General features: G+C 32.9%; 1 protein-coding gene and 1 long non-coding RNA gene across 3 annotated transcripts; one reads left to right on the top strand and one right to left on the bottom strand.

The window, feature by feature from the left end:
- Window positions 1–3,535: 3,535 nt before the first annotated feature.
- LOC101505845 (uncharacterized) lies at window positions 3,536–5,953 on the bottom strand. 2 transcript variants are annotated; one of them, XR_012162183.1, is made up of 4 exons: window positions 5,165–5,953; window positions 4,899–5,077; window positions 4,722–4,811; window positions 3,536–4,638 (listed from the first exon to the last, which is right to left on the bottom strand). XR_012162183.1 is itself a non-coding variant. In XM_004513575.4 (4 exons), the coding sequence occupies exons 2-4, from the start codon at window positions 5,044–5,046 to the stop codon at window positions 4,426–4,428; spliced, it is 459 nt and encodes a 152-aa protein (XP_004513632.1). In that variant the 5' UTR covers window positions 5,047–5,077; window positions 5,165–5,903; the 3' UTR covers window positions 3,590–4,425. The 2 variants fall into 2 exon arrangements, 1 of the variants encoding a protein (XP_004513632.1); XM_004513575.4 differs by having other exon boundaries at window positions 3,590–4,638; window positions 4,891–5,077; window positions 5,165–5,903.
- A 76-nt stretch (window positions 5,954–6,029) lies between these two features.
- On the top strand, window positions 6,030–7,651 carry LOC113784051 (uncharacterized). The gene is made up of 3 exons (XR_003470074.2): window positions 6,030–6,302; window positions 6,470–6,541; window positions 7,309–7,651. It is a non-coding gene; the product is annotated as an uncharacterized lncRNA (long non-coding RNA).
- The last annotated feature ends 6,138 nt before the right edge of the window (window positions 7,652–13,789 follow it).

The raw sequence follows: 13,789 nt of genomic DNA, 5'->3' as shown, positions 1-13,789 counted from the left end.
ATGTATCCTTCTAATATGGACTCGAACAATGGCTTCAAATTTTAGAGGCATTCTCAAAAATAGACTTTAGAGATATGTTGTAGTTATTATTCATCAGAGGCATGCTGAAGTTAATGTTCATCAAAGGCATACAAAATTTATTGTTAATTAGAGACATGTTTAAGTTATTGTTCATCATAGGCATGTTGAAGTTACTGTTCTTTAGAGGCATCCTAAATTTATTACTCATTAGAGGCATACTGAAGTTGATGTTCATCATAAGCATCCTACAGTTATTGTTCATTAGAGGCATGCTAAAGTTACTATTCATCATAGGCATGGAAAACTCCAAAAAACAAATTGAATCTTTCGAGGCACATTGAATCTTCAAAGGCGTGTTGGACCGTTAGAGTCAAACGCGTAGACTCATTAGAGGCATGCTAACCAGAAGCACGCTCCAGTCTTCAGAGGTAGATGCAGAAACACACTGAACTACAAGAAGCACATTATAAGAGATAAATGTGTGAACTTTTCCACCGCATGAATTTGACTGATTTGATTTCGTTTCATCTGATCTTTTTGCTTCCTCTAGTCACATTATAATTAGATTATTACAATTGATTTCTCAGACTAAAATACTTAGAAAATATTTCTTTGAGCAAGTGTTTCTCTAAAACTTAAACCTTTGAACTTTGAATACTTAGGAAAATTGAGCCCTCAATTTTTTTTCTGAATTGTATGGATTTCTGAGTTTAGGATTTTGCGTTTTCTTCTTTAGCCTTGAGTACCTATTTATAGAATAGATTACGGTTTCACTTTTGTCCCTATAAAGTCTAAATCATATGTTTCTTGTGAACAAATTCTGAATGTATCTTCTTGTGAACAAATTGTGAGCGTATCTTCTTGTGAATAATTCTGAGTCTTTCTTATTTTGAATAATTCGGAGTGTATCTTCTTTTGAACAAATTCTAAGCAGATCTTCTTGTGAACAATATTTTGACCATATCTTCTTGTGAGCAATATTTTGACCATATCATCTTTTCACCTTGGTCAAATATTTTCTTTGGAATCGTATCTAATTTTAGATTGTGCTCAAAAAGTTATTCACGCAAATCTTCCTTCATAATCTTGATTAATTGGAGAAAAAATGGATTCGGGCTTGTTCTTGAATATTTATAATTTATGATTCAGTAAGTCTTTTCATCATAATGAATTCTTTCAATCAGAGTCGTTGACTTTCCATAAAAGCCATTAACTTTCTTTTTGGAGTGAGATGTTGTGTTTCTTAGATGATAAAAGTCAGACGCAGAATTGTGTGACTTAGAATTAGTGGCTTTGGGCAGATCACATTGTTGTATCAACAGAGTTAGTGCAACATTAGCGGCCGCATATCAGAGGCATCATTATGAGTGTGTTGCAACTTTTGATTAGTGGAAAATGAGCTTTGAATGCATGGCTTGAACAACCTCTTAAGAGTTAATGAGAGGTTGATATAAACTCTTCAGATGCATACTAAGTATGTGCACATCAGAGGCACACAAGGGCTTTAGAGGAATGCTTCAAATTCAATCTTCAAGTTATCTTCAAACCTAGTTTTAGAGCCAATCTTCATACCTAATTATCAAAGGTAGTCTTCAGAGCGAAAATTCATAGCCAAACATTAGATGCAGTCTTCATAACCTTTAAAGGCACTTTACTTTAAAAAGGCATATGTTTAGAGGCAGATGCGTATGCTTTTGTGTTCTTGTGATCTCATCCTCTGGTTTTGTCTGATTTTCTTGTTCTAATTGATGCACACTAAATGAAGCCATTATTCCAAATAAATTGTTCTCATAAAATACCTTTGTTATCATCAAAATCACAAGAGGAAAACCAACATAGTTCCAACATGACAGATCTAGGAGTGATAAAGGAATTGGGGATGGTGTAGTTATCATATACCAACATGACAGATCTAGGAGTGATAAAGGAATTGGGGATGGTGTAGTTATCATATACCTAGAAGTGAGAATTTGTAAATTTAGGTGTTAGCTAGATCCTAAGTTTTCCAATACTCAAGTTGAATATGAGACTATGATCATGGGATTTAAAATAATGGAAAGCATGGTTATATATTATGATCACGTACAAGTCAGGGGTGTTTCTCAATTCCTGATTAAACACATCACCGAAGAATACCAATGTTTGAATTCAAATCTACAAAGAGGTTGTGAAACGGTTAACAAACAACCTCGTGAAGAGAATGGAGAGGATAATGATGTATCCCAACAAGCTCCTAGTTATAAGGAAACACCACATGAGCTTACACGTGAGGAATATCCTATGGAATGGTTTGTACAAAGGGTTGACTCTAGGATTAAATAGTTGTTTGACTACTTGATAGACCCATCTATGTCAGTCAACATCAAGTTTAATGTACAGAGCACTTAACTATGTGATGATTGATGAGGATTTGTATAAGAGAGGGGTTAATGGTGTTCTCCTAAAGTTTGTGGGGAAGGGGTCTTTAAGATCACAGGTAAAGTTCATGAAGGACTTTGTGGTTCTCACATGGAAAACCCTACAATGAAATGGCTAATTTACTTTCAGTGTTACTATTGGCCAATTATAATGGTTGACCATTTTTAAAATATAAACGATGTGAAGTATATCAATTGCATTGATCTAATACAAAGGGCACCCGTCGAGTCATTGCGCCGAGTAATCAAAACTTGACCTTTTAGAGGATGGGCTATCAACTTGATTAGAAAAATATATCTTGCATCCTCTAAAAGACATACATTTCATCATAGTCACTACTAACTACTTTACCAAATGGGTAGAAGATTAGCCAATGATAACTATAGGGCAAGATGAGGTTATCAATTTTATACAACATCAAATTATCTATAGATTTGGTATTCTTGAGACTATCCTAGCTAATCAATTGAAAATGTTCACTAGTGATAAGATGGTAGCCTTTATGCAAAGGTTTCAAATAAAAACTAATACATTTCTCTCTTTATACTACACTCAAGCTAATGAGCAAGTTAAGGAAACTAATAGGACCATTATTGATGTTTCCAAAAAGACTATTGAAGACAAGCCGAGGAAATTGTATGAACCATGCAAGAAGTTTTATGGGCTATAAGGAACTCCAAAACAATTGCAACATGTTTCACTTCTTATGGGCTCACCTATGGCTAGGATGCATTACTTCCTTTGGAAATTAATATAACTTCTTTTAGAGTTGTTAAGCAAAATAAACTTAATATTGATGAGTATCAGCAAGCTATGATAATTGAGTTAGAGTCTCTAGATAAATATAAGTTAATGGCCTTAATAAGAATTGAGAGTTCAAACAAGAAAATGGTTAAAGCCTAAAACAAACAAGTCAAGCTCAAACAATTCATTGAAGATGACATAGTTTGGAAAACAATTTTACCAATAGGGATTAAAGATCCTAATTTTGGGAGCTAATCGCCAAATTGGGAAAGACCTTTTATTGTCAGTAAGGTTTATAGTGGAGGAGTTTATCGACTAGTGAATATGAAAGGGGGAGATCTAGAATTGAACAAGAGCATAAATGGAAAATACTTTGAGAAATATTATCCTACAATTTGAGAGAATATTGAAGATCAAAACGACTAATTTCATTAATGTTTTCAAAGAAGGTGGTAGTCGCAAGTCGACTACGTAGCTGATATTACAAAAATAGAACCCTAAGAGGTTGTGTCTTGATTTACTCTCTCACTTGGTTCTTCAACCTTTTATTCATTTTGGGGAGGAGAACTCCTTCTATTTCTATATCTTCAATTTGAGACGCCTGTGATTGGTTAACATCGAGAACCACTTGTTCCTAAGATGTATGAGTTATTTCTATCTAGGCTACACAAGGAGGAAATGTTGCAACTAAAGGAGCAAGAGTTGGTGTTATAGCCTCCACTAAAGAAGTTTGAGCTTCAGCCATTCCTGACTATTTGCAAAGTACAAAAAAAACATGCCTTTTTATCTTTTTAAGGCTTCAACTCACTATCGACTCGAGGGTACTTAGTGTACAAGTCAATCCTTTGACTATGGACGTTTCTAATTTCCCAGCTTATTGTGAAGCCTATGGCATTACACGTTCCATCTCTTGTTTTATTTTTTCTTGTTCTTCTCACAAGGAAGCCATCCTGACTTCAATAGTTTTCCATCTTTGAGGAGTTCCCTTCTTCTCCTCCTCATGCTCTGAATAGGTTTCCATAAAGCCATTTTGCTCGCTTGCAGCGTCTCCATCTTGTTGAGATCACGACCAGCATGCTCATACTATTCCATTAAGCTTAAATAGCTTCTTGAAATGCCACTAAGTTGAAGAGTCGTCAGGCCAAATAGATCTTCAAGTACAAGAGATACTCCATCGGTTGAAGATAGCCAAAATTATAAAGCCCTAACAGATGCGACTTCATCCATTTTTGTGGGGAATTCTCATTTCAATGTTGAATCTACTTTATTGATGTCCTTTTGGATTAATGAAGGATCACCAAAGTACCAGTCCAGCTCAATGTCAGAAACTTCCATTGATGGACAAAATGGTTGAGACGTATTTGAAGTAGAAGTTCTTGGTGGCAGTTTAGCTTTAAAATTTGAGCCTTGAAAATTAGATGGTGAATGCCTCTCGAATGTAGTGAAATCATCAACCTTAAAAATACGGATAAGAAAAAGAGGATTAAATTTTAGTGGACTAAATATGATTCAAAAATTTGGGTGGGAAAGAAATTTACCTTTGCAAAAGAATCTGAGGTGGCTTCACATGATTGTTGATCTGACGCATCAACATTTCTTGATGGAGTTCGTTGTGAAATCTCATATTTCTACGAAAAGGGAATGAGCATTAAGAAACCAAAGGAATTTAATACTTATAAAATGCTAAAAAAGTGCTTCGCTTCATACAAGTGTACATTTGTTTTCTATTCTCTTTAGCCAATCACAAGGATGCTTTGACTGCTTTTTCCTCGACAATTTGAGATATTTCATTAATTTAAACACAACTATATCTTGATCTCTTTTACCAAACCAGAGGAATTTCTTCTTGTTCTTCCTCATCATTTGAGTAGATTGATCTAGATAAGTTCTTTGTCTGCATTAGAGAAAATTGAGGATCAATAAAGAGTAAAAGATTCGTAATTTAGAAAGTAAAAATAGTAGAAGAGAACATCAATATTACCTTTCTTAGAGGCCGAGGTCATCCAATTCCTAGTACTCCGCTTGGTAGCAGAAAGACCCCTACTTTAATGGCCACAAAGAATATACTTAGCTGTCATAATCATATCCCTATTTCCCTTCACAAAACTTGGGGCTAAAGGAGATAGGTCGTTAGTTGCTATGTCAGGAACCCAAGCAAGGATACATTCTTCATAAAATATTGGAGCCCAGTCAGGTGAATCGCATTGAAGCGAGTGCAGTTGTTCAACAACTGAGATAGTGGAAGTAGATTTAACAAGATAATGAATTAAAGAATCCCTCAAGGCTCGTCCATATATAGGAATAGAGTTGGGGTTGAAATTATTTTGAAGAAGTGAAGACAAGTAGTTCAAGATGTAATTCATTTCCTCTCGATTACGCGATCTAGAATATTAAATAACGAACAGTAAAACAAGGAGAAAAAGATAAAACACCAAGATATAGATCTCTATAGGTCATTCAATAAGGAAACATAAAGCTATAATTCATGGACCACAACCATTGAACCAAGACTAGCAAATAACTTGTGGAACTAAAATAGCAAGAACACGTTGTGCATTCGTGACGCGTTCGTTGCTTTTAGCATTAACAGCTAGAAACTTTGAATAAATAGAAGTAGATCTAGAAAAAAGGAATCCCAAGGAAGGGGTTGGGGAATCATCAGTTGTAGGAGCTTTAGGCCAAATAATTGGCAAGCAAGAATAACAGCCACATCAAGAAGGGTAGGGGTCATCATACTGACATGTCCCGTGTCAAAAATTTAAATAAATAAATATAATAATAATAATTAATAATAATAATAATAATAAATAAAAACAAATTAATCATACTCATTCTCACTCCCTCATTTTCTCTAAATTTTCTCTCTCTCTCCCTCTCGGCACACACTCCCCTCCTCCTTTTTGTTGTTTTTTCTTTCTTTCTTCTCCTTCTCTTCTCTTTGCTTCTTCTCACCCTATTACCCAAACCCTCAATCCTTAAAAGAGATTTAACATCCCCACAAGCTTAATTTCTCAAACTCCTACAAATTCTTTTGGTTGGGATTTTTGGGTTAGGGTTTGTGTTCTAAGGAAGGAAAAGGGTACCCATCTCTTGAAAGTGGTTTATTGAGACTCATTGAGGTAAATGCACAACTCTAATCCTAGTATGAATTCATAGAAAAATGTAATTTTGTTTAAAAATCTCATTTTTGTGTTTAGGGTATATTTAAACGATTTTTAGGGTTTTCTAGAGTTAGCTAAACTTTAGAATAATTTTCTAAAGTCTTGAAAATATTTTTGATACTCAGATTTGTCAGTTGATACCCTGCTGGCTACTATGAGAGTTGTTGGAGAGCAAACTTAGACGATTCTCCATAACTGTGAGTTGACGACGATCATCGTCATATATTTTTATACTGCTATTATTACCATTTTACTTGTTTTCTATATTAAAGTATTTATTGAAAATTTGGGGAACACAACCTTTGAATTTTATCTCAATTTCGTCAATTATTTAATTTAACTGTCGTTGTTATATAACATGTTATTATTTTGATTTACGTATGAGTTAAAGTATTTAAATCTTGAATTGTGATGCGACTGAATACGTTTTTTCATGAATTACGATGAAAGGATTTTAAATGCGCGTTTTGAAAAATTGGTGTTATAATTATTAAATCGTTAACTGCGTTAGGTGCACCTAGTTACCACGTGTTGATTAGGAAGAGTTAACCGTTAGATGAAGCCGCCCTTACGAGAGAGGTCATCCGTAGGAGGAGAGGGCTATCAACGAGATGTAAGCTCCCTAATTGATACGTGCTGATGCGTTGCAGAATTGAGGGGAGAGGGCCATCCGTTAGATGGAGCCGCCCCTAAGGGAAAGGTCACCCTTAGGAGGAGAGGGCTATCAATGAGATAAAGCCGCCTCTTGGTTTAAAAATTTGTATTGTTATTTGTTTGATTTTTATAATGATTTTAAGGTTGTTCATTTTGATTTTGTTTCGTTATTCACTGGATTTTTAATATTTGTGTCAAGCGATTAAACCGTTATTCGTGCCTTTTGTGTTTCCCTTCTAATTGATGGTGGTTGTTGTCTCCTCACTAAGTCTTTGTGACTTACCCCTTTATGTTGCTTATTATTTTTCAGATTCGCAAGCAGCTGAGTAGGAATCTATTATTTGATTCAAGTCCCAACAAACTTCTTTTTTTTGGTAGGCCTCTTTGATCGAGGACCATTTTGTAACATTTGTTGAGTCTATGTAATTGCAGCTATTTTGGAGTCTAGAAAGTCTATTTAGTTTTTTTGAGAAGTGTATTAAGCAATTTGATTATGTTATTTGAATTATGATTGGATTGAAAGCTGAACAGGGATTTTATAAAATTTGGGAATGTTGAAGTTACAGAGGATACTCTGTCGAAATTTCGAGAAAAAGCATATATATATTTTTAAACGTTTAAAAAGCGATTTAGTTATTTAATTGTTAAGTTAATTGATAGGCTTGTCAGGCTAGGAGTATAGCTTGTGTGTCGGTCACGACATTAAATTTTTGGGTCGTGACACATACCATAAGCAAAAATGAAAGCATGGACACTGACATACCAGTAGCTGAGAAAACAAAGGAAGTGCTATATGTCGAACTTCGTAACTCATTTGGAGAGAATTATCATGTCATAGGTTCCCCATTTCTTCCAATATTGGCCTTTGGCAGTCTCCGTTTGAGTTAGCCATGTTAAATATTCGGTTGTTGGGTGGGGAAAGGTTTTGAAGTTGCATCACTTAGTTTCCGTAGAAAACCAATCTTCCGCAATTGGAAGATGGTAATGATTAGGAGGGCATAGACAAGAACCGAGAAACAATGCCCTAGGGAGTAATAGTCTTGAATGGGAAATAATAGAACTAGGTTGGTTTGAAAAACAATGACTCTTAATTATTTTGATGATAACATAACTTATTTTGTGGGACTAATTTATTGTGCTAATAATTTATTTAAGTTTGCAGACTCTTGTCATGAGAGTTAAACATTTTTACGTTGTATCCTCTGATGAAAAGCCAAGCTAAACAAAGCATTTACGACAATACTTTGTTACATCTGTTGAACTATATCTGAATCTGAAAAGCCCGCTTACAACATATCTCTACTTAATCTTTTGAATAAGTTCACTTTGGTGATTATGTGTTTGATAATCTTGGCGTCCAATTTGATCTCTGATGAAGTCAACACCATGATAAAGTCAACAATTTGATAAGAAGTCTATGCTCCAACAAACTTTGCTTACATAGTCAACTTATCCTCTGACAATACCATCCTTTGGTCATCCTACCGTTTCTTTCGAGATACGTTGAAGCAATCATGAAGACGAATTTCGACAACCGCTTAATGTTGAGTCAAAATCTTGGAATATTTGAAACGAGTTATTAATGCACATGTTGATTTCATACAATCACATCAACAATCATAAATCCTAATAGACTAAATGCTTCTCCATAAAAGGATTTGTGATCATCACTAAGAATAAAGACACCAACAACGAAATATAAGAGAAGCACTTTTATCATTACTACCTCTTGAGAATCTCTTGTATTATCTCTAAGTGTTGAGAAACCTAAGAAGTCTCTTGAGAGAAAAAATATATATAAACACTCTTGTGGAATAATTCATTCCAAACCAAATTCAAACATTTTGTAACTTGGTTTAGTAGCAATTGTCGTCCTCAATAGCTTGGCGACACTAAGCTAAAGTATTGAGCAGACTCTAACACAGTTAGTTGACTAGAAGGTGATTAGTGAACTTATGAATCCATTGGTGAATGGTGGATTAAATCCTTTTGCATGAAGGGGCGGGACGTAGCTACAGTGTTGGTGGTGAACTAGGATAAATTGACTTGTCTTTCTTCTGTTATCTCTTGCGATGAAGCTATAGATGGAAATGTTAACAAGCCTCCCTTGTTTGATGAAGGGAAAATTTGGGTATTGGAAAGACCAGTTGAGAAGTTTCTACATCTCATATGATCCATAACTTTTGGATAAAGTCGAAGATACTATGAAGCTCCTAAATATGATGCTAGTGTTGAAATATCCATAAATAATTTCAACATTGAACAAAAGAAATAATACAAGATGCCTCACAAAACTAGAACCTTTATGATGAATGTTGTCACCTTCAAAGAAATCCAAAATGTTGCAACAAGGAAACAACAAAAGTATTTTCGATGCCCAAGTTCTCAACTATGAAGGAAATAAATAATTGTATGAAGCTAAAGCAAATTTTCTTGTTAGGAAGTACGAACTATTTCAAATGGAAGAAGATGAAGACATTGAGACATTGTTTTCAAGATTCCAAACTCTAGTCTCCAAAATAAAGGTTCTTTAAAGGAGCTACACTACATCTGATCATGTCAAGACGATCCTCAAAAGTCCACCTAGCAAGTGGAGACCAAAGGTAACTACAATTCAAGAGGCTAAAGATCTTAAAAAATTTCCTCTAGAAGAGTTGATGAGTTCACTCAGATCCCATGATATTGAACTAGTGGAGGATGAACCAAAAAGGAAATCAAAGTCTTTGGATCTCAAATCCGAAGAAAACAAAGCAAAATCCTAGCCTATACAAGCTAAGGAGGACTTAGAGGAAAATGAATTAGAGTGAAAATTCAAATGATGATGAGTTAGCATTCATTTCAAAGAAAATCTAGCATTTGTGGAACACAGGGAATAAATCATTTCCCAAAACAGATTTCAGGCGATCAACAAATAGAAGAGAAAGTAAAGAAAAACTAGCAAAGAGGAAAATCACATGCTATGATTGCAAATAACATGGACATTATAATTCACAGTGTCCTAAGCTTGAGAATGGAGACTCTCAAAGAAAATATTTCAATATAAAAAACAAGTCGTATGGCTACCTAGGATGACTCTGATGCATCCTCTGATGAAGATGAAGAACATGCAAACAAGGATCTTATGGCAGATATCTATTATGATTCTAAAATCGAATCTATTGATGAGGAAATTAAGGTACTATCAGATATATCTCGCAATGAACTTATATTTATGTTAAATGATTTTTGAACAAGAATCAAAATGTCTCATCAAAACTAAAAAAACCTCATAAAATCTCATTCTATCTTAAAAGACAAGTACAACTCCCTTGAAAATGATTTTGAAAACTTACAAAACGAATCTAACTTTGAAGGAAAACACCTAAAAAACCTCATAAATAAGTACTTGTAATTATGTTAAGTATGAAAAAGTCATACAAGATTTTGTAGCAAATGTCATATACATACAAGCAAGCTTCTCTAATCTATGGTGTTATTAGAAACAACATAAAATGTATTGACTCTGAGAAACCAGAGGAAACTCCATAGTTTACCTAAAGCTCCTTGCTATATTGCTTAACAAAAGGTCATGTTAAAAAAAATAAAAATAAAAAAAACTTGTCCAATGTTCAAAACATGGAAAGACAAAAAATCTTTCAAAACTAACAAATCAAGACCTAATCAAATATGGGTACCTAAAAACAAAATAATCTATCTTGCAAATATCATTAGCAACAAAGTTGAAACACCAGTCATGGTACTTGGACAATGGATGCTTACGATACATGACGGGAGAAAAGTATATGTTTCAAAACCTGACCCTCAAAGATGAAGGAGTTGTGGGATTTGGAGGAAATCAAAAGGGTAAGATCATAGGGTGTGGCACAATAGGTAATGGTTCTCTATCGTCTATTAAAAATGTTTTTCTAGTAAAAGGACTAATGAATAACATAATGAGCATAAGTCAATAAAATGACAGTGGTTATGATATTGTCTTCAATCAAATGTCATGAAAGGTAATTAGTCTAACAGATGGATCTATACTTTTTACTTGTCAAAGGAAAAACAATATTTACAAATTAAAGTTATCAGATTTGGGAAAATAAATAGTGAAGTGTCTCATGTTATTGAATAAAGAAAAATTGATCTAGCACAAGGGGTTGGGACATGCCAATTTGAGATAAATCTTAAAATTGAAAAGACTTCACTTAATCAGAGGGTTGCCAAATTTAAAATTTGAGTTGGATGTTATTTGTGAGGTATCTCAGAAAGGGAAACAAACTAAATCATCCTTTGCTACAAAGAATGTTGTTTCCACTTCTAGACCAATTCAACTTTTATACATTAATTTATTTGGTCCAATACATAAAATATTATTCATGAAATGAATGTTGCCAAACTTGTTTTGGTAGAAGTAGTAAACATTGCATGTTATATTCATAAAAGAATCAACATAAGACATATTCTAGATAAGACACCTTATGAATGGTGGAAAGGAATAAAACCCAACATTTATTATTTTCATCAATTTGGTTGCACATCTTATATTGGAACAACAAAAGGAATCATGGCAAGTTTGATTCATGATCTCTAAAGTGTACCTTTTTAGCATACTCAGAAAAGTTCAAAGCCTTTAGAGTATAAAATAAAGAGACAATCATTGTAGAAGAATCAATCAATGTCAAATTTGATGACAAATAGCTTGACCATATAAAGTCATATTTCAATGAAGAATTTGCAGATTTACAAATATAAAAGGAGCCAAATGAATCGGAGGAGCAACAAAATTACCCTCTAAAGTGAATTCCTAAATGGTTATATAAACGAAGAAGTGTATGTCAAACAACCTTTTGGCTTTGAGGATAATGAATTCCTTGACCATGTTTTTAAATTAAAGAGATCATTATATGGTCTGAAAGACTAAGCAGTTTTATGCCAGAGCTCGTATGACAAACTAAGTAATTCTCTTCTAAAACATTGATTGGAGAGAGGCCAGGTTGGCACTAATTTATTTATAAAATCGTATAAGAATGATCTTCTTAGTGTCCAAGTATATGTTGATGATATTATTTGTGGTTCAACTAATATCAAGCTCTATCAAGAGTTCTCTAAGTTACTGTAGAACGAATTTGAGATGAGCCTAATGGGTGAACTAAAATTATTTCTTGGAATCCAAATTCATCAAAGCTCATATGGAGTATTCATTCATTTGACCAAATACACTAGATAACGTTTTAAGAAATTTAAGATGGATGAATGTCAACTCATGTTCTTTTCTTTACTTAAATTCCTCTATACCTGATATTTTTTTAGTGTGTGTACAAGATTTCAGTCTAACCCTAAAGAATCTCATTTAACTAACGATAAAAGGATTTTTAGATATCTGAATGGCACTGTTTATCTTGGTATATGTTATAAGCCATCTTATAAGTACAGGTTAGTAGGTTTTGTGATGTTGAGTATCCTAGAGATAAACTAGAAAGGAAAAGCACAAGTGGTAGCTATATATTTCATGGTGACAATCTGATCATCTGGTCAAGAAAAAGACAAGGAACCATTGTCTTCTCTACAGTTTGGCAGAATATATATTAGTAGTCAACTGCAGCACCCAACTAATGTGCATGAAACATCAACTAGAAGAGTTCAAATTTTTTGAGAATAACATTCTTGTTTGCTGTAATAATACCTCTTATATATGTTTAACCAAAAATCCTATTTTACATTCAAGTGCAAAGAATATAGAGATTAAACATCACTGTATGAGAGACTATGTCCAGAAGGATATTTTAGACATTAAATTCGTTGGCACTAATCATAAGTTTGGTTAAATAAAAAAAAAAAAAAGTTATTTTTATAAAAGAAAGTTTAAACATTCAATTTATAAAGGAGTGATGCTGAAATTCTTTTATGCCTCTGTTTCTAGTAAAACAAAACTTTGGTTAAATACTCATGCTTTGCCTCTGATAAATTGTATTTTTGGTTCTGCCTCTAGTCGCTTAAAATTTAATCTATCTCATATATGATTACTTTTCTAGAAAATTATGTGAGTTCCATAATTTTCTAACACATGTTTCCTTTATATTTTTAACGCATGCATGAAAGTTGTTTTTATTCGCTTTTAGAAACTCAAATGTTTTATCAAAAACAAAAACATTCAATAACGCATGCACGAAAGTTATTTTTATAAAATGAATTTGGTCTAGTTACTTAAATTAAAATGATTTTCTAGTATTTATTATTATAATCTAAATGCCGCAAAATTTAATTGTAAAATTATGTTTTTTAATTTTATCATGTTATTAATTTTAAAAGACTAGTTGGATTAAAAAGAGTTAATAGGGTTGAAATGAATGGAAGATGCAATGCTTTCGTGCTCTACAAATGTATTAAAAGATTTTCAATAGTCTTGATTTAAAGAAAAATTAATATGATTATTATTAAATGAGTAGGAGAGATTAATCACCCTAGTGACTTAATTTCGAAGAAGACGATAACAATAATTCATTTTTACTATCCTCTAGAATTTATTTTACCTATTAAAAAGTCTATCAAGATTTATTTTATTTTGAATTGTCTTTATGAGATAAGTTACAATATGTGTGTCCTATTAATAATGATAAATACATCGAATTTAACAAAATTAAATAGGTGAATTTTATGAATATGTTGATTTCATTTGAATTTCAATCATTTTTAATTTCATTGATAAATTTTAAGTGTTATATTATTATTATTATTATTATTATTATTATTATTATTATTATTATTATTATTATTATTATTATTATTATTATTATTATTATATTATTATT

Source organism: Cicer arietinum, chromosome 3 (assembly GCF_000331145.2).
Source record: "Cicer arietinum cultivar CDC Frontier isolate Library 1 chromosome 3, Cicar.CDCFrontier_v2.0, whole genome shotgun sequence".
Taxonomy (NCBI): domain Eukaryota; kingdom Viridiplantae; phylum Streptophyta; class Magnoliopsida; order Fabales; family Fabaceae; genus Cicer; species Cicer arietinum.
Note: the sequence above shows the minus strand (reverse complement) of the source record. Positions and strands in the feature narration are given on the sequence as shown.